Source organism: Poeciliopsis prolifica, unplaced genomic scaffold, assembly GCF_027474105.1.
Source record: "Poeciliopsis prolifica strain line A6 unplaced genomic scaffold, Auburn_PproV2 SCAFFOLD002, whole genome shotgun sequence".
NCBI lineage: Eukaryota > Metazoa > Chordata > Actinopteri > Cyprinodontiformes > Poeciliidae > Poeciliopsis > Poeciliopsis prolifica.
The window spans coordinates 18258113-18285440 of NW_026562377.1; the positions used below are offsets into that span (position 1 = coordinate 18258113).

Consider the following 27328-nt stretch of genomic DNA (forward strand, 5'->3'; position numbering starts at 1 on the left):
GTTTCTCACTTTAAGCTACTGTGGCAGCATAACTGTGAATCATAACTAGATACAACTAAAACAGTTTGAATTGTGCCTGCATGTGTGAAATGACATCCTTACTAATTAGTCAGTTCTAAGAATTTGAAATGTGTTGATGTAAATAAGATGTGACTTCAGCTTTTGCAAAACAAAGTTTCTGTTCACAGCATTGACTGGTTTCAATGACCTCAACGGGTGTTTCATACCCTTTAACTGTTTAAAAGCTATAAGTTATAAGTAGTTTTTAATTTAGCGCTTTACCTGGTAAGCCATCTTACTGTGCGATGGGTTCGCACTTAATACTATTCCTACTTTCAATATGGTAGAAGTGTTGCCCTCTCCAGCTGCATGACCACAGTTCAGCTTTAAGTTGTCAGTACATGAAACCAAGACTTTTCAGGTTCAGACCAAGACAAAAGGCACTACCACCTGATACAAATAAACTACACATTTGATAATGATTACAGAAACTCTCTTAAGAGAGAAAAACAACCTAAAGAAACTCAGTGCAGTTAACTCATTAAATTTGCAGACAAAAGAACACCCATATAGAGAATGTACTAATCAAATATCTCCTAACCCATGCATAGAGGGCCTTCCAAAGTGCTGATCCCTCTTTAGCTTTCGCTCATGTTACAACCTCCAACTTTAACAAATGTATAGGTATGTTTTGAGCAACAAAAACAACGTAATTTATGATTGTAAAGTGGAAGAAAAGATAATAAATGGGCGGCCATTTGCCTTTTATCAAGAAGTAGCTTTCATCTGGCCACGCTACCCTGCAGGCTTGATGAGTCTATTGCTGCAGATATAGACAACCATCTCTCAAGAGATGGTTCTGGAAACTTTTCCTCCCGCCACAGAGTAATGCTGGAGCTCTGACACATAAAATCCAATCAACTGAATTTTCTACATTTGGACTTAATTTCAGCTTAATTTCTGACAGACAATAGCTGGAAGTAGATCAATTTTGGACTTTGTGGTAAAGGCTGCAAATACTTTCAGAAATGTGATTTCTTGGTTGTCCATTCTGAAAACATTTACAAAGCATTCAAAATTGTTTTTTTCATTTTCATAATGGTGTAGAATTAAGAATTAAATGCAATTTGGAAAATGGCTGTAGCATAAAATGTGGAAAGAGTGATTGTCCAGTAAAAGTGAATGAACAACATGAATACCAGATGATAAAATACTGGAGAAGTAATTTAAGCAGAGAATCCACAAACCTGGCTCTCAAGAAATGCTAAAGGAGTATGATTTGCAGGACACAAACCTCAGGAAGACGGTGAACTGATCAGTGGAAATAAATCTGACTTAAATGCCAGGTTGTAAAAGTGATGGAAAAGCAAAACTGCAAATCACCCTCAAAATGCCATCTGCTCTGTAAAGTGTTAGGGTGTCTGTGTACCTTGGTATTGCATTTTCCTCAGCAGGTACAAATAAAATGGTCAGAGATGATAGGAGTCTTGATTGAGCTTAAGGGAATGACAAAACATTTCAATAGAGCTTCGACTGAAATGAAGGTTCACCATCTGGCTGACCCACTCCTGGATATAGGGTGTCGATCTGAAGGCAGTACAAGGACCAGATTTCTTAATCTGCAAGATTTGGTCGAGTTTTCCTTTTTGTTATTCCTTCACCTAAAATACCTCCCTAAAAAGCATGGCACATTCTGACTCATGTGAAACTCTCAGGAGGCAACAATGAAAGCTTAACAAGTTCAGCAGGTTCAGCAGGTACTCTGAAACACAATGTTTCAGAGTGACTCTAGGTCCGAGGTGTTTAACTCTGGCTGGTGTATCACTGCGAGGAAGACGGGTGAGCACTACGGCTACCTTAGACAGAATTGTTGGAATGGATATTAATGATTCGATTTTACTGTTCAGAGGTTAGGAGAGGAAAGAGCCGAGTCCAGGAAGTGTCGATTGGTGTGGTGAGCTAAATCCTGAAGCCATGTGACCGAGGAAGGTTCTGGTGAAGGACCAGAGAGCAGCCAGGTAAGAGCTTGGATGTTCCAGGGAAAAAAAAGGCCTGCCACTTGCTGCTGGTCCTGAAGCAAAGTTGTCCAGTGTTTTTGCATGAATAGATCAGAAGAGAAGTCTCACATTCTGGGCAAAAGCAAGAATAGATATCTTTGAGAGTAATTTGCTACTGTTCAGAAGTGAAACGCAGCGTTAATACTTAAATGCTCGTCTAGCAATTTAAGCTGCTCAAAGTGTCAAAACAACGTTTAATTTTCATCTGATTGGGTTTCATGGTTTGCAGGAGTGTGTGGGAGCACAGTGCTCAAGGCCCAGCCTATGAAAAAAAGAAACACCACTGGAAAAAAAACACCACAAAGACACAACACAAGTCAGATCCCTGATAAATTAAAGTTTGTTGTTATATTGTGACAAAAAGGACACAAATATAAAAGAAAAATCCATTGGTACAATTATGTGTGCAAAACAATTTATGTACCATAGGTGGTGCGCTTGACCTTTCTTAAGATTATAAAAGAAGGAACATTTGAATTTGAATAGGAAACTCCATACTCTGCACATAACCAGTTCTTTGGTAAATGGTAAATGTAGCCATGGTGGGAAGTATAGTCTGTGCTTGACCTTCTTCCAAATAGTGTGCAAAGAAAACTGGGTTCCTGGAAAGTGATCCACAGTAGAAACAGCATTGTTGGAAGTATTGAGGTTGTGGGGGAAGATTAACTGGAAACTCACTAGCATCTCAATTGTCTTGAGTGGGTTCAGCTCCAGCCGGTCCTAACCGCACCAATGGACCAGCAGATGCATCTCCTGCCTGTGTGGAGACTTGTCATCATTCTGAATCAGACTATTAGCAGTGGAATCATATGCAAATTTCAAGAGTTTCAGAGACAGTGGAGTCACTTGTTGTCATTTGATGGTGTGTTTCCAGAATGATTAATGCCTCATGTCAGAAAATTTAAATTAGTGCTCTTTTTCTTAAACTATAATAAACAGTAATGTTTTGCTGTGGTTGCTCAATGCTCAAGAATCCAATTAGAGCAAGGGACGTTGTCATGTTATGCATTTTAAAGGAAGATCTAGCATAAAGATCCACGAACACTGCAGGTTTCTTCATGTGAGTTTTGTTTGTGTTTTGGTTTTACATCATGTAGTCGCGTTTTGCTCATTATCTTTTCAGATATTACTCATGAGAAACTTGTTTATCATGTTGATGGGGACTTCTGGACATGATGCTAAGTGGGGGTCTGTTCTTGTTGTGCTTGTGAGGAGGGTTGGTTTTCTGTCATTCATGGTGACAAACAGCTCTTTAAAAATGTTCACTTCCTTAATAATTAACACTGCCTTGAAGCCCTTCATGAATGAAAAGACAGCAATAATATTTTTGAATCAAAATTTTTCTTGAAAATGTTAAGACATTGTCATTCACAGATTCCACTGCTAATAGTCTAATAGTTGAGATAAGACTGTCATGATATCAGACCTTTAACGCTGAGATATGCATTTTATTTTTACAAATTGCAGCTAAGGTTTTTATTTTCTCCCCACCCCATTTTTTTTTCCTTGCAAGTTTCCTTGCAAGTTCATACAATACATTGATTGTATATATATATATAAATGCAATTTATATTAAGTCATTTTTAGCAGTCTCTGTTTTGGTATAATTTGATCTTAGATATGAAACACTACTTTCATGTTTGATTCATTATATTTTTGATGTTTTGAATTATTTTGCTTCACACACACCACTTAGCACTGATCTATTAGATAAAGTACCGGCAAAATCCAATGAGGCTTATGGCTGTAAAGTGGCAAAATATGAAAAAATTTTAAGGTCCACGAGGAACTCATACATTATGGATTAATAACTGATGTCCTGCTATGTATTGCAACGGATAAGCTATTGTAACCTGCGCAGACAGCAGGCATTACTTTAAATAGGAACATTTCTGGTAAGACTACAAGATTTCAGTTTACTGCAGCCCATGCCCTTGACATCCTGGAGAAAAAGAGTCCCCCTCCCTGTCCCACCTGCCACCACAGTTCTCTCTGTATAATTTGCTCCCTGTCCATTGGTTGTGGGGTTCGACTGCCATGTTGGGCAACGGTTAAACTGTGGGGGGAAAATGTTTGGCCTATCGACTGTCATTTGTTTGCGTAGGCCTGAGAGCACCAGTACCACACCACTAGCACGTTACCCTAACCACTCTGCTGCACAACCCAACTGTAAAAATAGATAGGAAAAGATTGCCCTAGATATGCACGCGCATTCACGTGCAGACACATATAAGACGTATGATGCGCACACGTTCAGGTGTTAGTGTGTGGCCTTTGTGGGGGGCAACCTCACTCAGGGAAAAGAAATGAGACAAAGAGATATGAAACCACAAATAGTACATTTAACTGTCATTTACTGAGCATCAATCCAGCAAACTTCTTTTTTGTTCAGCGTTTCCACTGTTTACATGCTGACCCTCTTTGACCTCTCCTTCAATAGGGAAGCTGCAGTTATTACTCACCTCCACCAGGTGGCATTAGATTCTTGAAGAAGTCAAAATGCTCATTTCCCCTGCAGTATCTGACAGGCCAGCTTTGTTTTATAAAATAAATGCAGCTTGCTAAATGTGAAATATTGCATATTGGAAAGCTACAACAACACAACAAATAGGTTAAAATGTTGTATTTTCCCAATTATATTGTTTTTATGTAAAAATATAAAGTGACAAAGGGTGAAGAGAAGTCTTTCCCATTGAAACCACACTGTTTATAGTCTAGAAACTGGGCAATGAACTATAATTAACCGAGATTTGTATTTAAATGTAATTTTTATAGTTTATATTAATTTTGATGAGAGTCGAGGAGAAAATTATTCTAATAAAAGCAAAGGTTGCTGGAAATTTATGAAAACAAATGATTACAATAAGGGTTTTGCATGATCACAGAGCCTCACAGCTTTCACGCACCTGTAAACCAATCCTCCCAGTGCTTGTATTGTACAAAAGCACCATTATCACTGTGCCAGAAAGACTCTCTAAGACTTTTTAGAGACTTAGGTCAGTTGATAGTCATTCACTGTGCCTTTTAAAAATGCGATTCCTTCTAACATGAAAGTCATTTTCAGTTAATTTTACATATCTCTTTCAGTAGGCGATAACTGGAAAAGCAGAATTAAACTAAACAGTCTCTGAAAGGATTGTAGACACGATGCTCCTCCTCCTTTAGTCTCCCTTTCCTCAGGTGAATTGAAAGTACATTGTGTAATCCTGAAGTGTGCACCTGGAAGGACATAACAAAGGCACGGTGTACATGATGCTGAGACAAGTGAATAGGAAATTATTTGTATAATGCAAATGGAGATTCAGGATTGTTATGAAAACAGTGGTGTTTTCATAACACGACTATTATGAAAACAGTCGTGTTAATCTGTCTCCGTGGTCACTGGAGCAGTGAATCACAGTTCAGGTATGTTGTCGTGCTGCCAGAGAGTAGCCAGGAGTTCAGCAAACAGTCCAGGTAAACTCTTTGACTCTTGTAGGTTTTTTGATATTATCTGTCTTGTGAAACAACTAAGTTACAGAATAACAGACGTAAAAATTGTTTTTTGGTAGTAATTCTACATTTTTTATGTAAATAATTCACAAACTGTGTGCTGACTAACCTATATTTAGTTTGCAGGTTAGGTTTTAATGCCTGAATCTGAGCTGCTCATGTCTCACGCCTCTTTCACGTATTCAAGGTAAGTTTGACCAAAAGGTTGCTGCATGTCTCTGAAGTCCTGCACAAGGAGGACAAGCACAGATTAGTCTTTAGCTCCCCATAGTAACATTTTGTGTTTGTTTTTGCAGTTGTCGTTTAAAGTGCTAAAGTAACTGCTGGCAGGGGAATCAGTAGCATCAATCTTCTTCTTAATATGCTGTACTATAAGTAATAATATTGTTAAACACATGTAACGAGGCACAAGACTGCTGAAGCATCTCAGATCATTAATCTCAACTCATTAATCAGTTTTCTTCTTAATCAGAGCACAGTAAAGGTCAGACTCTGCAGAGCAGCATGTCCAAAGAAGACATCACAACTGGTAAGTGTAGTTTAGTGTTGAATCCTCACTTTTTTTATTTTACACAAAACCTTTTACTGTTTCCTATTTCTACTATATTTATTATAATATAATCAGGACAGAGTAAATTGAAGCATTGTGCATTTGCCATGAAACGTCAGTGTGAGTTTATCCAAAGTGGTTGACTTGTTTACTTATGAGAGATCATCTTTCTTCAGCATATATTTGCACATCATATGAAAACAAAGTCTGCGTTTCATTGATACCTTTATTGCTTGTGTGTTTTAGAAGTTTCTGAAAACATATCTTCATACAAATGGTTATACAAAACAATTTGCATGCATTATCAATATATAATACATGCTTATACGCATCAAGCTTTAAGGGGCTGTTTGGAAAAAGGTTTCTAAGCTGAAAAAACTCCATCCATCAGGCCTCACATGGGAGGTGAAGGCAAACAGCCGTCACTATCACAAACACAAACAGAGGAAGTCTTTCCTGTGCTTCACCTGGGGACGATACTCGGTAAGTCTCAGCTTCCACAAAGCCGCTAGACATGTTGTCCCATGTCTTCTGAATCAAGTTCCTTGCTGTCTAATCCCATGTTGCTCTTCCTTATTGTTGCCAGGACAATGTGGTGCGCAGCCACAAGTACTCCCTCCTGACTTTCCTGCCCCTGACGCTGTTTGAGCAGTTCCAGAGAGTTGCTAATGTCTACTTCCTCCTCATGGTGGTGTTGCAGGTCAGACGAAAACCTCTGCTCTCCCCTCTCGCTCCATTTTAAATCTAAATGAAGCATTCTGCTGTGAGCCGGCCTTCAGACTTGAACAGATGTTGATATCTATATGTATTACGGAGTCCTTCACAAAAGCGCCTAAACACCTTCAATCTGTCCACGTTTCGTCATCTTACAATTACAAACTTTATCGTATTTTATTTTTACATTTTGTGAGATCACCATAAAATAGTTCATAACTGTGATGTGGAAGCGAAGTAATGCATAGATTTGAATTTGTTTAGTGAAAAATAATTTTATAGTCTGAATCAACTCTTGCTCTCCAAACAATCAGTGTCTTTCTTTTTTTTACATAATGTTTCCATGATGGCTATGTGGTTCTGTTTTGGTGTCGCCTTCTTTTACATGCAAGTTACTCTGGTCTTTGTGTCGTTTTGAGATTCAGAAACCAAATATTACACTTTCACTTAGAAGTAGCCTAATTGATTTTTTCCTCAATGGAATCAAAGCAAAATACATCGAGGTTAGAGTTAGCAAAATCACAAACGCTGAAGTGGGGTCAATGTTTAGTAATTCTCTATATGCAGCATCTGTAATGTGTTTTGCCTAACAAGGAGTATAAACATTTGCTTTTATTTGTACTTTTCCTGTTTTGTGTGTTCTAATAGTTACAACTCCATTGTATGTATGTTTTTTTTTTTTAATCTCTGCTCTATGTCTGTTTCCAGTGTGTCCCTGCCATCTCCTCCATACCTTGGTACATCACCATCATCCCTCTCTTGGTTGTGCTCTCTGTGAGAGGATTCAAAGATTTAGCTGGTGACATGGTGAGATGACCAATCTCATACAAGCTGATTGTTTCTGGTTAAAAACAAAACAAAACAAAAAACAGATACTAGGGGCGGAGAAACAGTAGTTACAGTAGTCATGACCAGCCTCATGCCTCTTGATACTCAAGCTTCTGTCCTCCCTTTTCGTCCTCACTGACTCCCCGTCCTCTCCTCATTGACAAAAGCAGTCATCCTCATGGCATTAATTTTCTTTCCTATCATTAAAGCTTTTTCTTTTAAATGCAGGCACGATGTTTTGCATGGAGAATTCTCTAGTTAAGTGCATCACTGAGTTACGGTCGTTAACGACTCTGGGTGAAACGCTTGCTTGACCCCTCTTTATTGACTAATCATTTAGTGGAGGGTGTAAATCTCCCAGCTGGTGTCACTGTAGAGCCTCGTAATGGCATCTCTCCTTTCTCCTTCCTCCTGTTCAGCCTTTCATGGCCGCCCTCATTCCCTCTCACTTGCTCCTTGTCCATCACTCTGAACTCCTGTACTTGACGCCAGTGTCTGGCTCGGCTCTAATGCTCTTTTCCAATCTTTCCACCTGCCGGTGTCTGTGTCTCCACCCTGGTGCAGGCGAGGCGACGCTGCGACTCGGAGATTAACTCCCGACCCTGTGACGTACTCATCTCCCAGAGGTGAGGACAAAGGCAGAGAATCTGCACTGATTCTCGCAGGAATCAGTGCAGCATCGCGGCTGAAACAGTCCACTAATGAATCTCTAATGAAGTGTAAATGAGTGAATCCCTAAATGGTTCTTTCATAAATCAAAGTGAGGCAAAAATGCAAAGCAACTTCTGAGAAAATCAGAGGGCCGTGACAAACACGCTCTCCTGCAGGGAAGATTTTACCTTAGGAATAAATTAATAGATAAAATATTTTTTTATTCTTTTAAGGATGAATCTAAAATGTAAATTTTTGATGAGCAAATGATAATGAACAATAATTGTGACCAAAAGAGTAACCAGGAACCTGCTCCAGAATGAACTTTTTCAAGCACAACTGAAACACATTTTGTATAAATTAGTTGTTCAAAGCCCGATATCTACGTAGCATTCAAGACCTTGATGAGTGTGTGTAACCAGAAACATATATTTGCTGCAGGATGTGACTAATAATAATAATAAAATAATAATAATGATTAAAAAATCCCTTTAAGAATTATAAACTTAATGTTCTTAGAATTCAAAGTAGAAGGTTTTGATGAGCTGAATGAATATGTATTTGGCTATTTCCTATTTTAATATGCAACATAGCTTTTTAATTACACAAAAAAAATGCTTGTACATCCGTCCAGAACACATCCATATGATTACACACATGTACGCAAAAGACAAATGTATACAAAATGCAACTTTTAAATATATCCACTAATACACACACACATGTGCATATATATATATATATATATATATATATATATATATATATATTATATATATATATATATATATATATATATATACATTGTTGATGTCTATATATACATATATATATATATATATATAATATATATATATATATATATATATATATATATATATATATATATATATATATATATAGTTAAATACAGACTGTGTTTATTTTAATTTTTCTTACAGTTTCAAGACAGCACAGTGGAAAGATCTGTGTGTTGGAGATGTGTTGAGGATCCGCAGAGACCAAATCATTCCTGTGAGTCAATTAATAAATAAAAAAGAACTGAAATATTATACTACCTTTATTCAAAAAGCGTTTAATTTTCTTTTGAAGACAAAATATGACAAAAAGCATGCAAATGTGGTCATTTTATGCAACCTGCTTTATAAGTTATGTTCAGAGTTTTCTGCTACCAAACGCCCATCTTTGCTTTAAAAGAATATGTGCATTTCTATCTTTCCTCCCAGGCTGATCTTCTTCTGCTTTCCAGTTCTGAGCCTCATAGTTTGTGTTATGTGGAGACTGCTGATATTGATGGGTAACAAAATGTTGAAAACCCAATAAATCTGTTTGCTGAATCTGCTGAGTGACTGTGAAAAATGTTCCTACTTTCTACATCAACTTTTCAAACCACATGCTAAAATATTTAGTTAAATTATGTTATTTTGAGTAAACGGAATAACAGCTTTTCAGAGCAGAACATGTGATAGTCTGTACACACAAATCAAGACTACTGTTGTACAAAAATGAAAAGTACAACATAAATGTTTGCAAATGAGAAACAAGCAAAATAATAATAGACAGACTGCACTTCCAAATTTTGGCACTCCCACTAATGACATTAGAAACTGTTTGAATAAATGTAGATTTTATTGGAAAAATATAATCTTGCTGTAAATTTGCTGCAGTTTTCACAACGAGTTTTGGAGATTTATTTTACTCACCTTACAAGCCTCTTCACTTTCTCTGATGCAAAAGTCCAGCTTTCCTCTATTTTAGCTCATAATGGTGAAGCTTACAGATTTAACAAATAAATCCTCTAAACTGTTTAAAAGACTGCATGATTTTTTTTTCTTCTTTAAGTGAGACCAACCTGAAATACCGGCAGGCGCTGACTGCAACACATAATGAGCTGACCTCTCACCCTTCAGAGGAGGCCCTGGGAGCCTTTAATGGTAAATAAATGTCCTCTCTTCTGACTAAATGTCCAAGTTGCTCTCTTTTCAAAGAAGAGTGCAATTTAATCGGTGAACATTTGATTCCATAGGTGTTGTGCTCTGTGAGGAACCCAACAATCGCCTGTACACTTTCAGAGGTCAGCTGCAATGGCGAGGAGAGTGCTTCCTCCTGGAAAACGAACATATCCTCCTTAGGGGAACAGTCCTACGCAACACAGACTTTGCCTACGGCCTGACGATATACACCGGTAGAGTTCGACATTAGGTCTAAAAGAACAGATATAGTGTTGTCAAAAGTGCGCATTCACTCACCTTGGTTTGAATGTCACCTTGGTTTAAATGTGGGTCTTTAAAGACACATTTGAACATCCCCTTTCTTTCCAAGGTGAAGTGAAGGTCATACAAACAACTTCAATAATTTTTGAAAGCAGAACTGGGTTGACTTTGGTGCAATATGTAACTTTATCCAAAATATGTTTTTGTTAAAACCGTCATGATGTCGTGACAGTATGATTGATATCAGACAGGTAATCTGTGAAAGGATCAAGCTCCCCCACTTCCTCCCTGAAATGCACTCCATCAAAAACAACCAATCAAAGCCAGGGGGAGCGTTTTAGTGTTGTCATTCAATGCTGCTAAAGGTGCTAATGACAGAGAAGCAGCTTAGACGTTTCAGGAAAACAATTTATCCTCATTATCTGTAGCTGTGCTAAATAGCTTTAGCATTGTGCCAGGCTATGAAGTGAATCAGTTGTAGTTTAGCAAAAAGCACGGCAGAGAGGTTGAGCATGAGCATGATTGACAATGCAAAGACCCGCCTCCTGACTCTAATTGGTTATTTCTGACTGAGTAGTGTATTTCTGCAGGTAGCTCAGGTTGAAGGCAGATAAGCTCTTTTTTTTTCTTTTTTTACAGATTATCTGTCTTATACTTTAACAAAAATGTAAAATGCAGCTTTTAAGACCTAGATTTATTAATATTGCTGCTGACATTTTTGGGTATGAAACTTTTCACAAGTCACAAAATTTGACAGTTTTAACTGGGTGGGGAATTTATTTATGAAACCGACTTCAGCTGTTGTCAAACTAATCAGTTTGTTTCAGGCTAACTTGTACAGCGGTTTTACACTTACTTCAACAAATAATTGTATTACATAGAACAGAGTGTGCTTCTAATTATGACACTAAATAATTAACTCTTGCAGCTTTGTCTTTAAAATGTGAAGTTCTAAAGTATGGGAGATTACACTCTTCCCCTGTCCTCTAAGTGACCATTGTTCAGGTATTTCTTGGCCAGGCAGAGTTGCTGCTTGGCGCCAACGCATTGCAGTTAAAGGGAAGTTTCAGATTTTGCAAAGAGTGCCTCTTGGTGTACTCTAAGTTCAGATCAGAAATCTAATGTCGCATTATATTAGTTACAACAAGTATTCTGGCCTTGAGCAGTCGTATCAGTCTTTCAAATGAAATTCAGTGTCTTTAAACAGTTTAGTTGAGTCTGAGAGAACATCTCTGGAAAGCATAATGCTATACCTTATTGATCTGCGTGAGATAACTTCTCTCTTCACTCGACCTTCGCATTGGGGTCACACATCCCCGGAGGACTAAGGGGATTCTGCATGTTGCTCAAGGGTACATCAGCAGAGTCTTGCTGCCGCAAGGTCTTGAACTCTGACCCTGTGACTGCAGAGTGGTCTTCTGAAACGTGCTGTAGAGGTAGCAGATGACGGTTGTTGTTTTGTTATGTTTGCTGTTGTTTTTTTTTTTTCCACGCCAGGCGCAGACACAAAAATCCTGAGAAACTGCGGGAAACTGAGAGTAAAAAGAACTGAACTGGAAAAAGTTTTCAACAAAGTGGTAATCGGGGTGAGTTCATGAAGGACAGGGGGAAGACAAGCAAGAAGCAACTTGTGGAGTTCTAATAAATGTCTTTATTCTGGTTTGTTAGATTGTCCTGTCGGTTCTGCTGGCTGCTGCGCTTCTTGCCATCGGTTCAGGCGTGTCTTCACATCAGGCCATGACCCAAACATCGTTCCTGTCTGCTCTGGTGACTGATGGTAATCCAGCTTACAACGGGTTCCTCGTCTACTGGAGTTACATCATCCTTCTCAGCCCGGCCATGCCCATTGCGCTCTACATCACGTTAGTAACAATTGGATCACTGGAATTTTTAGTAAAAAGCCACTTTTGCAAGCATCAATGTACAGAGAAGAATAATGATACAATGTCAGTACAGTCGAAAGAAAAGTGTAGTTTTTAATATATTCAAAGACCATTAAGGAAAGAATAATCTGACTCTATGTTCAGAATTTTGACTTTCATCTCTAAACTTTAATCTTTAAACTTGAATCTCCTGAGATCAAAAGTAAACATTGTAAAAAAGAAAAAAAAACTATGAAAGCTGTCTATGAATGTCCATGGTTTTAAAGGTTGCTTTCTCAAACTAAAAGATTTTCTTTATAAATTGCTAAAGCTTTTCTTCATGTACTTTGGTAAATATTTGCTACGAACCGAAACGCTTTTCCAGAGACCAACAAATTTGTCCCTGTGACTTACATGCTTCTGTTTTTTTATGATTTCTTTGACTTTAGAAGTCTTTGTTTATTAGAAACTTTATAGGCAAAATAACAGAGCGTAAGGCACACCAGGAACTCCATCTTCATCATGTCGTGTGCCTCCTCCGTCCCTGAGCCACACGGCGCCAAGATAAACAATTTCTAATGAGTTTATTTCCTCTACATGTGTGTATTCAGGTTTGAGGTGATACACACCATTCACAGCAAGTTTATTGGCTGGGATTTGGAGATGTATTGGCAACAGACGGGCAAACCTGCAGAAGCCAGGAATACCTCTCTGAGTGAGGAGCTCGGCCAAGTAGGTTACCTGCTGAGTGACAAAACTGGCACATTAACCCAGAATCGCCTGCTCCTCAGACAATGCTGCATCGCCGGAGAAATTTACGGTAAATACAATGAGCTTTCTGGTATAGGTTCGCGGGTTGCTGTATTATATGTCAAAATCTAAATTTTTACTTTATGTTTTAGTTTAGGGCTCTCAGCTTTATGACATGTCTGGATCAAAATGATGTTTCAAAAACCTTCTTGTTAGACTGGTTTCTATTTTGAAATGTACAAAGACAGTCAGGTTTCGGGTTAGTAATCACCAAATGAAAAAAAATAAAACTAAAAATTTAAATTAAAAATGGAAGACTGTTTCAGATTTTGTGTGAGGAAGTTTTAAAATTTTCTCCAGAGACTTTAATGACCAACTTTGAATAGATTAAACATTTATGTAATGTAACATGTTCAAATGCAAAAACATCTTCTATCTATTTAACAGTGACTCTAACCATACATGTAAGGCCAATTACTTGTTACGTGTTGGAGTCCTATAACCCAGTTTGTGTGTTATCTATCTTTTCAACCAGCATTTCAAAAAGAACATTACATATGTAGACAACATTTTTAATGTGCTGTTTAAAAGTCAGTTAAACAGAAAATATTTTCCACTCCCACAGGTGACGCCTCAGTCAGTGCAGAGGATGTAAAGGTACCGTACTCACTAAGATACAGTTTCAGTCTCCATTTGACTAGAACATTGGTTGGGCAGAAAAAAATGAGAAGCAAGCTTTGCATGTGCCTCCACATGAGCTAGTAAATAAAATTCAGGTTTTGTATGTTCAATATTTAAACTGAGGATCAAGCAGAGGTGTCCAGGTTCAATCCTTGAGGGCCGATGTCCCGCAACGTTTAGATGTCTCCCTGGTCCAACACACCTAAATTGAATGGCTGAGTGTCAGCAAAGTACTACTGAGTCCTCCTAACGATCAAACTATTTGATTAAGGTGTGTTGAAGCAGAAATTCAAGTGAAAGTAGGAGGAACAGTGGAGTTTGACTCTCCTGATCTGTAGAGATTATCCAGAGAGGAGTTCTCAAAGTGAAAGGACACAAATAACAAAGATCCAAGTCATGCATTTTTCAAGGCAATTTTACCAAATACTAAGAGAAAGCATGTGCAGAATGATTGTTTCTCATTATTCTGGAATTATCCAGTAGAAATGATCTTGTTGATCTGAACTGAAAAGGTTTGACCTGATTCAGTGTTCAATGACAAATCTGTCCTTTTATAAATAAATAACTTACTTAATCCACTTGATTACGAGGCATTCTGTAACATCGACGCAGTTCTTTTACTTGCTCATTTTCCCAATGTTGTTTCTCAGCCCATGGATCTGAGCTGGAACCCGTTCTCCAGCGGGGGCCTGCGCATGTTCTCTCCCTCACTAGTGGAGACGCTCAGAGGACAGCGGTGTCCAGTCACCACACAGTTTCTGTCCGCGCTGGCTCTGTGTCACACCGTCATGGCCGAGTGGAAGGAAGGTGAGCTTTCTTGCTTGTGCTGATTCATTTCTACATATATCAACTCTCATTCTCGAGAAGACACAATAAACCATGCTGTTAGTCATCAGACTTGAAGCAACACCTGTCTTCCTGTGGGTTCTTTAGAAACTACGTGACTATAGTGATTCATGATTTTACTTCCTGTCACTTCTCAGTCACGTCCTAGAAATCATGACACGTCTTGTGTAATGCAGTACTGATGGCTTGAAGCAAGAAGTTTATGGGCTCTTTTTGATTGGAGTATGCAAGTTCTTTGTTTGTATGCATGGATTTGTTTCCAGGTACTCCAGTGTCCATTCCAAAAACAGGAGTTTTTGGTGAATTGAGCCGTTTAAATTGCCCTTAGGTTATGTATGCATGGTGGCTTGTCCTGTGACGGACTGTCCAGGGTGAACTCTGCCACTCCCCTGAGGCCCCAGCATGGATAAGCAGGTTTAGACGATGATTGGGTAGATAGATGTATTGAGTTCTCACACTTTAAATAATGAATTTTAAAAAGTTCATATGGTAAGTGGAAAAATTCCAGTGGTCTGTACTATGAAATCATCCCCAGATTTTTTTTTAGATCTGCAGAGAACGATGCTTATAGGTGTATTTTGTGTGTTGGCTGTATTTTTCTCAGGATCCCCGGTTTACCAGGCTGCATCACCAGATGAAGAAACTCTTGTTGGGGCTGCCAGGGAGCTCGGCTGGGTGTTTCTTTCCAGAACAAGAGACTTTGTTGTCGTTTCAGAGCTGGGTGCCACTCGCCAGTACCAGCTGCTGGCGCTGTTGGACTTTACTAGCAAAAGGAGGCGAATGTCTGTCCTTGGTAGGAGAAGAATTATTATTATTATTTTTTAAGAAATTCTAAATACTCATTTTGCCTAAACAAAACACATTGTCTTTTTTTAATTATTATTATCTTTATTTGTTTTATTTTCTGTAGTACGTGACCCAGAGGGCGGGTTGAAACTTTACTGTAAAGGAGCAGATGTAGTAATACTGGAGAGACTTCAGAAGAACTGTCCACATCAGGAAAGCACTGAAATGGCATTAGAGGTGACGCAGTTAAATTTTGTTATTACTTTGACCTCTTCCTGTCCGGGGTCAATCCTTGAAGTGAGCTTCTTTCCATTTTATTGCACAAGAACGACAAACACTATTGGGTCTTATTAGGACTTGAAGAGACGAATAAAGCAGTTTATGATTGTGAGGTTAAATGGCAAATGTGATGTAATCTTCTCTGTATTTAAATTTATCTAAATGTCCCTGAATCTGCTAAAGAAGAGCTTCCTCACAGCATGATGCTGTCACCACCGTGTTTCACAGTGGAAAAGGCAACAAAGATCTGCTTCCACATTAACCAGCTGCTTTTTGGCCTGCAGCAGTTTGAGACAATTTTTCCCTATTTGCTGCTCAAGAATCCATCATAACAAGTTGTGGTTAAACCTTTGACCTGAGCATAAGGCGAGCTCCCCTGAGCTAATATTACCTCCATGCCATGTAGGAGCTGCACTTAACTCAGAAAACCCCTTTAGCTGCCTCAAAGAAACCATTTTCAAAGGAGACCATTAAGTTCAATCATGGGCTTAGATCATCAGAGTACCTTCAGCTACACTTTTGCTGACTCCCGTACACGACTTGTGGTAAACTGCAAGTAAGACTTCTTATGGCTTTCTTTCAAACACAGTTTTCTTTCTTCAATTCTCCCATGTCGTATCAGTTTTTTAAAGTTGGCTGATGGTGCCTAAGCCCATTTAAAATTCTCCATGACGTTCTCCCTGCCTGCCTGGTGAACTCCTAGTTGCTGCTTGGCACTAATGCATTCACAAGAGAGCAAGATTTGTACTGAGATCAAACAATATGTATTAGCAGGGTTTTTTTTTTTTTTTTTACTAATTATTTACATCTGAAGGTAAATGGCTTCAGATGGGTTGTTAATTTTGCTGATTAACAACCCAGCAAAATTGTTAATCATACTTCTCATATTTTAGTTTATTTTCATTTGTAAATAACTTTTAAAAAACTTAATCAGGTCCTTCTACTTCACAGTCATATGGGTTTCAATGTTCTATCACATATGTTTCCAGTAAAAAAAATAATATAAAAAAAAAAAAAAATATATATATATATATATATATATATATATATATATATATATATATATATATATATATATATATATATATATATATATATATATATATATATATATATATATGAAAGCATATTAAAGTTGATGGGTGAATTCAACAGGTATAAACTCTTTGATAAGGTTCTGTGCAGAGTAAACACTGACCAAATACTAATATTTAGTAACGGGTCCGATTTTATTTTTCTGCCTGTGTTTCTTTTCCTTAAACGTTGCTTCACAACTGAAGTGCAGCCTGTTGTAAAACCTTATTAACTCATCTTCTGTCAGCTGTTTGCCGAGGCCTGTCTGAGGACGCTGTGTGTTGCGGTTCGATCTGTTCCTGAGGCATTGTGGGAGCAGTGGAGCAAGACTCTGGCCCTGTCTGCTGCCATGGAGACCTGCGAGCGTGACACGCTGCTGGAGAAGCTGTACGATGAGATGGAGAGAGATCTGCTGGTGCTGCTCTGTCTCTTTCCATTTGAAAACATGTTATTGATCTAACCAGCAGTGATAGCTTTACTTTTCTTTTCTTTTTTTTTTTGTGTTATTATTCTAAGCAATTTCTGCATTGTTTTTCGAGAAAGAAACTTTTGAAATCCACCGTGAATAATATTTTAAATTGCTTGAACATAACCAATGTTGTAGCTTCTGGGGGTGACGGCAATTGAGGACCGGCTCCAGGAGGGAGTTCCTGAGACAATCGCTCTTCTTCAAGAGGCTGGGATTAGAGTATGGGTGCTGACTGGAGACAAAAAAGGTATTGGGGAAAATTCATGGAAAGAATGAAGGAAAAGAGAAATAACAGTTCATCATGGTTTTTATTTTTTTTGCTCTTCTACCCCTTGTGCCTTTAGAAACTGCAGTGAACATCGGGTACTCTTGCAAGCTCCTGCACCCTGAAAGCAGATTACTGGAGTGGCAGGATCTCAGGTCTGCGTTCATACACGAAATATAAAATAAAAGCAAATAGCCCAAGAACACTCACACGCACATGTTCTTGATATCCCATTGATCATTGCTTGTTTTGCTCACGCAGGCAGATTCTCCAGTCTGCAGACCCACAGGTCAGCTTCTTCAAAGCCAAGCAGACAGAGCTGTGGGCTACACACAAGGAGATGGCAAGAGCAAAAACTTCTGTGGTCCTCACCGGATCTGAACTGGTAAACTACAGCCTACACAGTAAATAAAAAACATATAATATTTTCATAGATCAGTTTGTTTTGCTTTTTTTTCCTCTGCGATTCTCTATTGAAAATGTGCATTGTTTTAGATACGCGGGGTTTAGAGGCATGCAGAATTCGATACTTTGTTTACTTTGTACTTATGTCAAAGGGGATTTGGAAATGTTCAAAATTCAACATAAGTGTTATTTTGCACATGCCAGAACTTGTGCTCGCCACACACAACCAAAATGAACAATAATTTTAAGGGCTTCTTTGATCTGACCGTTGTAATTAAAGGAAAAACCATTGAATAAAAAATGTGATATCCAGAGCGCAAAAACTGTCAAGAAAAGTCAAGAAAAAATACATCACGCATATTGTGGATTCACCTGGTGAGTGGGTCAAGCTTGTGGTCAGGTTATCTTGCAATCTGAAGGTTGCTGGTTTGATTCCAGCTTCTTCATCGTGCATGCCTCTTATTAAAAAAATTTAATATTTGCAAGCTGCCAAATATGTCAACTCATAAAAATGTCCCTTTCTCACTATTTGTAGTTAAAACTTTAATAAAATACTAGTCTAAAACACACTTGCAAGTTTGTGGTGAACTCAGAAAACCTGATTGCTGTTCTCCATCAGCCTGAGCGGCCCTGCCTCTTTCCCACTGCAGCTCTGCTGGAATTTGATATTCAAAGAGCATTTTTATTGGATGCAACATTGGCGACTTTTCCCGAATACAAAATGAGACAACCTTTGCTTTTACTACCGAACAAACCTATAAAAACCTTTTTTAGTGCTTTGGCCAAGTTTTTATGTCAAAGTCAGTTTCTAAGCTGCTTGATTGTGTCTGTCCCCAGACAGAGTTTGAGGAGAGACCAGAGTGGGGCGCCTCCTTCATGAGCCTGGCAGAGCAGTGTCAGTCAGTGCTGTGCTGCAGAGTGACGCCTGCTCAGAAAGCTGAGATCGTGAAGTTGGTCAGGAAGCACACGGCCTCGATCACTATGTGCATTGGTGATGGAGCCAATGATGTTAACATGATCAAGAGTAAGTTTTGATCATCAGTAGCAGATTAATGGGGGGAAAGAAAATACTGCACTCATTTTGCTGTGTTCATTTTACTATGTTTTCCACATCGTTCCATCAACACCAGCGGCTCACATTGGAGTGGGGCTGGCTGGCAGGGAGGGAGGTCAGGCCGTCCAGAACGCAGACTTTGCAGTGTCCCAGTTTAGATTTTTGCAAAGACTGCTGCTGGTCCACGGACGCTGGTCCTATCGCCGCATCTCCCTCTTCCTGTGCTACTTTCTGTTTAAGACCTGTGGTTTTGCTCTTGTGCACATTTGGTTTGGGATCCTTAATGGCTTCAGTGCTCAGGTTTGGAACACACTCACACAAAGTCATATGAAATTATGCCTCACGATGGAGAGACCAACCATAATTTCCCCACAGTCTCTGTACGAGACATGGTTCATCGCTCTCTACACTGTCTTCTACACTGCGACGCCGGTGATGTGCATGGCTTTTTTTGAACAGGTCAGTCTTTTGTTTTGCTAACCACTGAAAAGGATAAATATGAAAATAATTACAGCGGGCGCTGTATATTTTTGTTTAATAGGATGTGAGTGCAGAGAACAGTCTGAAATTGCCTGAACTGTACAAGAGTGGACAGAAGAAGGAGCTCTCCAGCCCTAGAAAGCTGATCACGTATCTTCTGTATGCTGTCTACATGTCACTTGTTCTCTTTTTCATCCCATGTGGAGTTTTCTACAACACAGCCTATGATTACCAGACCATGGCGGTCACTGTCTCGATGGCTGCAACCTTCGCTGTCACAATTGAGGTCAGGATTGCGTTTTGTCAAAAGTAACTTACGTTCTGCTTTGTTACAACCACATGTTGTTTTATTGGGATGTAAAGAATAATTTTTAAGCAGAAAGAAAAGCATAGAAAGACTGAATTATTGTTTTCTTACAATTGCTAAATAAAGTCCTACAGCATTCAGTTTAATCTTGTGTACCAGAATCACACAGCGGTCAGGTTAAAGCTTCCTCTCCTCTTTGTCTTTTTTTTTTTTTTTTTAGCAAAAAGTTGTATGGATAACTTGCTGTTCATTTATTGATGGAGCGCAGACAGATCCAACATTTGCACATTTCTGGCAGATTTTGCCTGACAAAATATTTCATCCTTTTATTCATTGTTTGTGCATGCTCTAAATACTTATTCCAACTGAACCCCTCTGTCTGTTAATATCTGCAGTCATGTAAAGTTATCTTTTTTCTGAATTTCAATAGCTCACAATAAAAATAAAATAAAAAAACAATGATTACATCCCTTTTTCACAGGAAGCATCTTTTTATTCTTGCTCTACACATAAATCCAGACTCATTCTTCTTTGTTTTTTCTTGTTAGATTGTGATACTGACCAAATACTGGACAAAGTTCAACATTGCAGCTCTGTGCGTCTCGGTGGTTATGTTCTTCATCTGTACCAGAATCACACACAGCACCCGCCTTTTTCAGAGCTCGCCCGCCGACTATTTCTTCCTTGGTATTTTTTATTTTTTTTATTTTTATTCTCATTACTAATTCAGTTTTTAATTTTGCCTGGTGTTACCCTGAAGGTGCATCCAGAAAACAATCACATACAATGCAAAGAATAAGCTATCAAACAATAATGTTGTTTTTTGTGTAATTATTTTGGTGTTCGTGGATAAATTGCTTGATTTGTTGGTATTCCAGTGGCCAGTTTTGACTGCTGTGCTTGTTTTCCCCCAGGTGTGTCTGAAAAGGCCTTCATTGATCCAGTGGTGTGGCTCACAGCTTTGCTCACAGCTTGGGCTGCTGTTCTGCCCTCGGTTACATCTCACGCCTTCAGTGTCATTCTCAGCGTGCACAACAAACACAAGGTGGGACATCTGTGGGCATTTGTGAGAATGCACAGCAGACTTTTCAATAGAAGATCAACTGAAATGCATCATTTTGCAAGTTCTGATTTTTGTTCGGGCTTGTAGTTTGTTGTTCAATGTCATTTCCATATTAAAAGTTAAAAGACGTGTGAATAAAGACACACGTCTTTTAACATCTTTAGACATTCATAGAATAAAGACATTCATCAGAGAACACAAATATTGCCAGAAGATAATTATGAATGAAATGGAACAGTAGTTAGAAATCAATCTGTGGATAATTTGGCTCAGATTTTAAGAAAAGATTATTTGTATTGTGGCTAATGTGGCAAATCATGAAGACAGGTTGTTGATTTATTGATGAAGCGAAAGATGTCAGCAGACATTTTGTTCTGAGGTGATACAACAAAAATGTCAAAACTTCAGTGAGATGCGTTTTCTTACCTGAGAAATTGTGCTCACAAACAACACCCACGGTCTCTTGATGCTGCTGCTGCTTACTCACTACTGTTCAAATGATCTTGTAAACTGTGGCAAGAAAGTGTGTATTCTTCCTTCACCTTCAGGCTCTTCCTTCCCTTGGCATTATGTTTCCAACTTGACTTTAAGGAAAAAGTATTTCGAACAGCAACTCTACTGTCTTTGTGAACGAGGAGAAAATCTGCCTCCTTCACCTGTTTTGTGTTTTGAATCTCACACACTTTTTCTGATTTGGGGAGAGTAAAAGTTGCTTGTCTGCTTTTGAGGGTGTAGGTTAACTTTTTTTTTTCAAATCCCTGAAATGTTTTTCTACGTATGCGTGCAGATACACAACGCATCCCCTCCTCCAGTGGAGCTGAGGTCAAGGTTCACAAGAGGGTCATCACTCCGTCGGTCATCGTACGCCATCTCTCAGGGTGCCGGACCTGGACGCCTCATTAATTCAGCTACTAGCATCCGGAGAGCAGAGGTGTTAAAGGAAGAGAAAGTACCTACAAGTAAAAAGCAATGAGATATTTGAGGTCAATGCTTCTGCATTGTGGTGTGCCAAAGTGCTTTCAGTCATTCTGCTTCTGAGTCAGAATAGATCCGACGTGAGATAAGAGGTTGATTGTGGTTACAGAAGATCTGATGCAGGCTTTGCAGGTGAACCGATGTGGAACCCTGAAGAACTTTTCAGTCAGGTGATTTATAATTGATTAGTGATCAATCCAGTCTGCATTCACTCTACTGAAGCATGAACAATTTGTTGCAGAGCTGTGGATAATAAGTCTTTTAGTAGAGTGCTGATCATTCCTATTCCATTTTGTATCGTTAAAGTTTTTTCACATTTCACATTTGACCTTTTTCTGCTACAAAATGGAGCTGACTTACTGAATGCATAAATTCTTACCTGCTGGGGTTGACAACTGATGGCTGAAAGTTGCTGGACATCATTTACAACTATTCTGGTTTGATTAGAAGTTGTAATCCGCCACATGTTAGCAGCGTAATCTGACCTGGTCGTGGATCAGAACCAAAAATAAATGGGAATAGCATGCAATACATCTTCAGTTAGTAATACGAGATCAAATAACATCCTGCACTCTATTTTTATTACAGTTTATCTCTATAATTTATGAAAATACTTAACTACAGCAAAAAATAGACAGACTATTATTAAAGAATACAGAGATAAGATGGCTTGTTTGCAGGTACAAAATGGAAATAGGAATTGATTAAATTGTGTGTATAGATAAGAAATTGGTAAAAAGGCGAAGTGACCGGGAACCATTGCTGTAGCTCCTCTGCCTGGTTTGTTTGGGTTTATAAAGATCAATTTAAAGTCAGATTAGCTAGCATGACTCCATTGTTTCTGCATGAGAAGTTAGTAATAGTTCCAAAGTTTTATTGGAAAACCATAATATTAATTGTTTTTCATATACAACTGAGTTTCTGTATTTTAAACATAGCATTTTAGTATAATTCATTACTAATAAAACTATTATAGAAAACGTACTTACTTGTCTTTCAATCAATCCACGCACAAGAAATCAACAACCCCACCTTGTTTTACAATTGTTTTATTTGTTAATTTATTTCAAAACACGCAATTTACCCATATTATCCTTTTAAGATTTTTTATTTTTCTGTAACAGTTATTACTCAGGTTTTTTACCTTCTCAAGAGTCTCAGCTAGAGTGAAACTAAAAGTCCTCCACAGGCTCTCCGGCTTCTGCAGTGGGAGGAGGATGGGAGAGAGGCTTTCTGGTCAGACGTGAGTGGGTCGCTTCCCCGTTTTTCTACGCAAGTGGATGTGTGTCTGTGTTTGACCAGGCTATGGGTGTCTACATGTGTGCGTTTAAGTGCAAGATGTGGAATGTCCCACATGGTCGGGTAAATCACAAGACCCGTAGAGCAGCCCAGAAAGATGAGTATTGTCTTCCAGGTTTGGCAGCCAGATTGTCACACCTTTGATTTTTATCTTTGGTTTCAGAAAATGAAAGAAAAAGAAAAACACTCTCAAAGGGGCAGATTCACCCTCTGCAGCATGTGCCTATGTCTGTTTGTGTATCTGTAAGTCTGTCCGAGTGCAGTACAAGCCACCGTCTCTCCAGACGACTTTGTAAACTTGAGTAGGAACAATGTTAAGTGTCTTTGCATTGATTGTGGCCCTTCCTTGGCGCTGGGGACAAAGACAGTCAAACATTGTGGGACAGTGGAGCCATGATGAGTGGAAGGGAGAGGGGGTGGGGAAGGAGGAGGGTCAACTTGCAAACATCAGCATGGACTCCATTTTGGCATCACTGGCAGTTTGGGGCTTTTGTAGTGGAAATACGGGGTGCTGCAGTGCCGCTTCACCCCTGGCCACTCGGGGCTAAAACTAGCTGAGCGACTGGTGCTGCTTCACCCTCATTCAGCTCATGAGACGGGCTGGATGAACAGAGGTGAAGGGTCAAACTGTGAGTGCTAAAATGTAGAGTAGGGGGTAGCCGGGGTTTGAGGGTTATACACTCTGACCCAGCAGCAACGATTAAGATTGGGGAGGGTCAGGTGTTTGCATAGTTCTCTGTGCAAAAGCCACCAACCGGAGCCATTTTTATTTCCTCGCGGCTGGCTACATCATCATTAGATCAGCGGGAGTCGGATGGTGGGTGATGGGAAACATGGTCTTTGCACCGCAGCTCTCTGTTTTTTGTACTCCCCCATAGAGGCAGGAGATGAGGCAGAGCGAAGAGCGAGAGAGGGTGAAAAAGTGAGAGTTCTGCCAAGAATGGGGTGAAAGATGACTATATCTGAGTGAGTCGATGGGCCGGGACGAGAGGGGGCAGTCGTTTGGCAGTTGCACACTGCAGTTCGCCTCAATCCAGAGAGCCTCTTCTCCCGTGATTTTTCGCTCTTCTATCCTCCCCTTCCTCCTTCCCACTGGCCTGCCCTCTCTCTACCTTTTTTCTTGTTTTGAAACTGATTGTCTTCTACCATCACAAAGACACTTGGTTCTGATTGATTAACAGGTAACAGAAGAGGGAGAGCACAGTGTGACTGGGGGTGTCTCTACATCGGCCCCGCCAGGGCAACCCATCAGGTCCAGTCGCGAGACGTCGCCCCACGCGACATGCTGTTTGACAGCAAACGCGGGCAACGCTCCAGGCCAGACGGCGGGTTGCCATGTGGTTCCGCTGTTGGTTGGTCAGTCAATCGGCAAGAAATGGTTTGAGAATTTTGCATGACAAATATTGCAACCCATAGCAATGGAACGCAAAATAGAAAAGAAAAAAAAAACACTGTCTTCCACAAAGGTACAAATGAACACATATACACAGATTGACGAAAAAGCATGTAGACAAACATACAGGCATATTCAAGGCCGCTCGGATCGGCGTGTGTCCCTCTGATTAACTCCAAGTAAACAGCCAGTCTTTGGAAAAGCAGGACACACATTCCGAGACCCGAGTGTGGACCACGAGCTGAGGAATGAAGATTGAATGCTATTGATTAGGGAGGAGACAAGTTTGACCTCCCCCAGCACACACTGCCCCCTACTGTCTGGATTTATATACATCAAAGAAACATTGGGGGGAAGGAGGGGAAGGGTTGCAACAACACATGCACACAATCAGTGATTCCAACAGTGACAGAAAGTCTAAAAACAACAACCCCTCCAACGCCGAAAACCCAAATAGTTCCCCACCCTTTTTTTTTTTTTCTGGCATTTGTTTTGATAACCAAAATATTCCCCCACCCAGTCTCCGCCCACTCCAAAGTCTTCCTATCCTCTTCCTCTCCCCACAAAATCACAGGTCATTCCTGTTGGTTTCTATACAGTTATACAATATCCATGCACAAAAGAAAAGGAAAAAAAAGTGCACCTTCTTCTCAACAGGAGGCGCTGGTCTTTAATTATCTAAGAACATCAGGAGCACTTGAACACACCCAGGAACCTTTTAAAAGTAACGGTTTTATCTTTTTTTTCCCCCTTTTTTGTATTTCTTTTTTCCTCAGAGAAAAGACAACTAAAAGGCAGAAGAAAGCTAACAATGAATGTAAGGTTATTCCTCCTTTGGTTTAACATCAATTTTTTGGTTTATAATTCAGTTCAAACGTCTGTTTTATTTCTTTGAATGTAGCTGTCTGGGAGAGAGCATGAAACTATAGTGCCTTGCAAAAGTATTCACACCTCCTGAACTTCAACTTCAATGCATTTAATCTGGATTTTATTTGATAAAAATGCACCAAACAACTGAGAAGTGGAATTTGCAACACAACAATACTGACAAGTGTTGTATGCTAAAGCATTCAGCCCTCATTACTTTGACCCCTTAAAGCAGTGCTTCTCAATTATTTTCCGTTACGCCCCCCATATCAAGAAGAAAACTATTTGCGCCCCCCACTCCCCACCGTGACTATCCATGTCTACTGCAGGCAGTATCAGCTCCTCTGCTATGGTGTGGGGCTTTTTGCACTGCGCAATTTGGTACGCCACCTTATATGATGCTAGCAGCGCTCGATGGTTTACTGAAGTAGCCTTCACAAAGCGGGATGACTGTTGGCAATATTCAGCACGTTTTCGCTGAAAAAAAACTCTAGCGGCTTACCGCCGTGATTGGGATGTAACGTATTTAAGTGACGCGCTAATTTATTTGGCTTCATGCTGTCCGCTGCGAGCATTTTTAGACACAGCAAACACACCGGTCTTTCCTCTTCTCCAACTGTAGTCACAGTGAAGCCAAGCGCTAAATAAGATTCGTCGTATTTCCTCTTCTTAGCTTTCGGTTTACTTTCTGTTGTCTCATTATCTTTGTCTCTCTCCGCTTTTCTTTTCATCCCTGTTAAAAACTTTTTCATGTTGGGGGTTGTTGAATAATGGAGGCCATAGACAGAACGCAGTCGGAGCTTTTTGTTGACTTAACACTGCTAACCAAGGCAAACCTGTTGTCTTGTAAGTCGTAAAATGTTGCACTGTCGCAAACGTGACAGAAGTAACAATGAGAGCGCCACTGCCGCCCACTGTGCGCAGTTACACTTTATACTAGTACAGCCAAAAAAAAGCCTGTTCCCCAGGATCACACGCCCCCCCCCAGGTATCGCACCGCGCCCCCCAAAGGGGGCCCGCCCCACTATTTGAGAAGCACTGCCTTAAAGTAAATTAACTGCAACACAATTAGGTCTCCTAAATATAGGAGATTTGAGACTGCATGGTGCAGAACAACAAATTGAAACACATAACAAAAGCTACAGTGGATTACTTTAGGTCAAACTATAATCATTTAGCCAAATTTGCTGTGATGTGATTGCTTTTCATTGACACTCTTTGTCCAAACTGACTGAACTTGAGCTGTTTCGCAAAGAATCATGGGCAAAACTTATTCTTACGTTTTAAGAAATAAAAAGTATTGAGTGCAGATGTCACACTTTCCAGATTATTTGTTAAAAAGATCCACTTTCACCAAATAAAAGCATTAAAGTTTGTTTGTTGCAACATCACAAAACGTGAAAATACTAAAGGTGCATGAATACATTTGCGCGCCACTGCAAGGCTCTCGCACTTCTTCTCTTTCTGTCCTGGCCTTCGCTTTTGTCTTTTCTTTTTCTCAGCTAGTCCTCCACAGAAACATTCACAATGTCTTTTCCTTTTATGAAAACAGTAAGTACATGCCGTAGCAAAAAAAAAAACAAACCAAGAAAACGTACGAGAAAAATAAGCAAACGGATAAAAGGAATTCTTTTAACAGTATAAAGCTTCAAGTCACAAGTTCGAAAACTAACTATCATAAGTATCATAGTTTCATAATCATCGTAATCATTAGCATTATTATTTTCAGCTTTAAATTACATAAAGTTTACATGAAAGGTTTTTGAGGTATTTCAGAATTAATTGTCAAACACATGCCTACCGAGTCTTGGCACTAGCCAGGGGGAGGTGTTGTCTGGACGGACAAGGTGGAGGGAGGAAAGAGTTTTGAGTCTTCCACACTTTGCCAGTGCAGCCTCTGTGCTTGCACGCAGTGGACTGTTGGTCGCTTGAAATAAATGCAGACGGTCCGAGTGCTTAAACCCAGCA

General features: G+C 39.4%; 1 protein-coding gene across 4 annotated transcripts; it reads left to right on the forward strand.

Annotated features, from left to right (window-relative positions):
* The first annotated feature begins 1760 nt into the window (after nucleotides 1-1760).
* Nucleotides 1761-22763, forward strand: atp8b3 (ATPase phospholipid transporting 8B3). 4 transcript variants are annotated; one of them, XM_055057018.1, is made up of 30 exons: nucleotides 1761-1839; nucleotides 1908-2018; nucleotides 5669-5736; nucleotides 6022-6078; nucleotides 6491-6582; nucleotides 6686-6799; nucleotides 7522-7620; nucleotides 8206-8267; nucleotides 9234-9306; nucleotides 9519-9589; nucleotides 10135-10226; nucleotides 10319-10477; nucleotides 12003-12091; nucleotides 12174-12367; nucleotides 12979-13187; nucleotides 13743-13774; nucleotides 14449-14605; nucleotides 15249-15437; nucleotides 15555-15667; nucleotides 17031-17198; nucleotides 17388-17499; nucleotides 17597-17672; nucleotides 17779-17902; nucleotides 18760-18946; nucleotides 19053-19276; nucleotides 19352-19435; nucleotides 19518-19742; nucleotides 20312-20450; nucleotides 20678-20808; nucleotides 21614-22763. In XM_055057018.1, the coding sequence occupies exons 4-30, from the start codon at nucleotides 6054-6056 to the stop codon at nucleotides 21797-21799; spliced, it is 3426 nt and encodes a 1141-aa protein (XP_054912993.1). In that variant the 5' UTR covers nucleotides 1761-1839; nucleotides 1908-2018; nucleotides 5669-5736; nucleotides 6022-6053; the 3' UTR covers nucleotides 21800-22763. The 4 variants fall into 4 exon arrangements, with proteins under 4 accessions (XP_054912993.1, XP_054913001.1, XP_054913021.1 ...); XM_055057026.1 differs by having other exon boundaries at nucleotides 5676-5736; XM_055057046.1 differs by lacking the exons at nucleotides 1761-1839; nucleotides 1908-2018 and adding an exon at nucleotides 4871-5513 and having other exon boundaries at nucleotides 5676-5736.
* The last annotated feature ends 4565 nt before the right edge of the window (nucleotides 22764-27328 follow it).

Coding starts and splice junctions, on each gene's coding strand:
- atp8b3 (XM_055057018.1), top strand. CDS start 6,054: ATGTCCAAAGAAGACATCACAACTG. Junction 19,743..20,311: donor CCTTCGCTGTCACAATTGAG/GTCAGGATTGCG, acceptor TTTTCTTGTTAG/ATTGTGATACTGACCAAATA. Junction 20,451..20,677: donor CGCCGACTATTTCTTCCTTG/GTATTTTTTATT, acceptor GTTTTCCCCCAG/GTGTGTCTGAAAAGGCCTTC.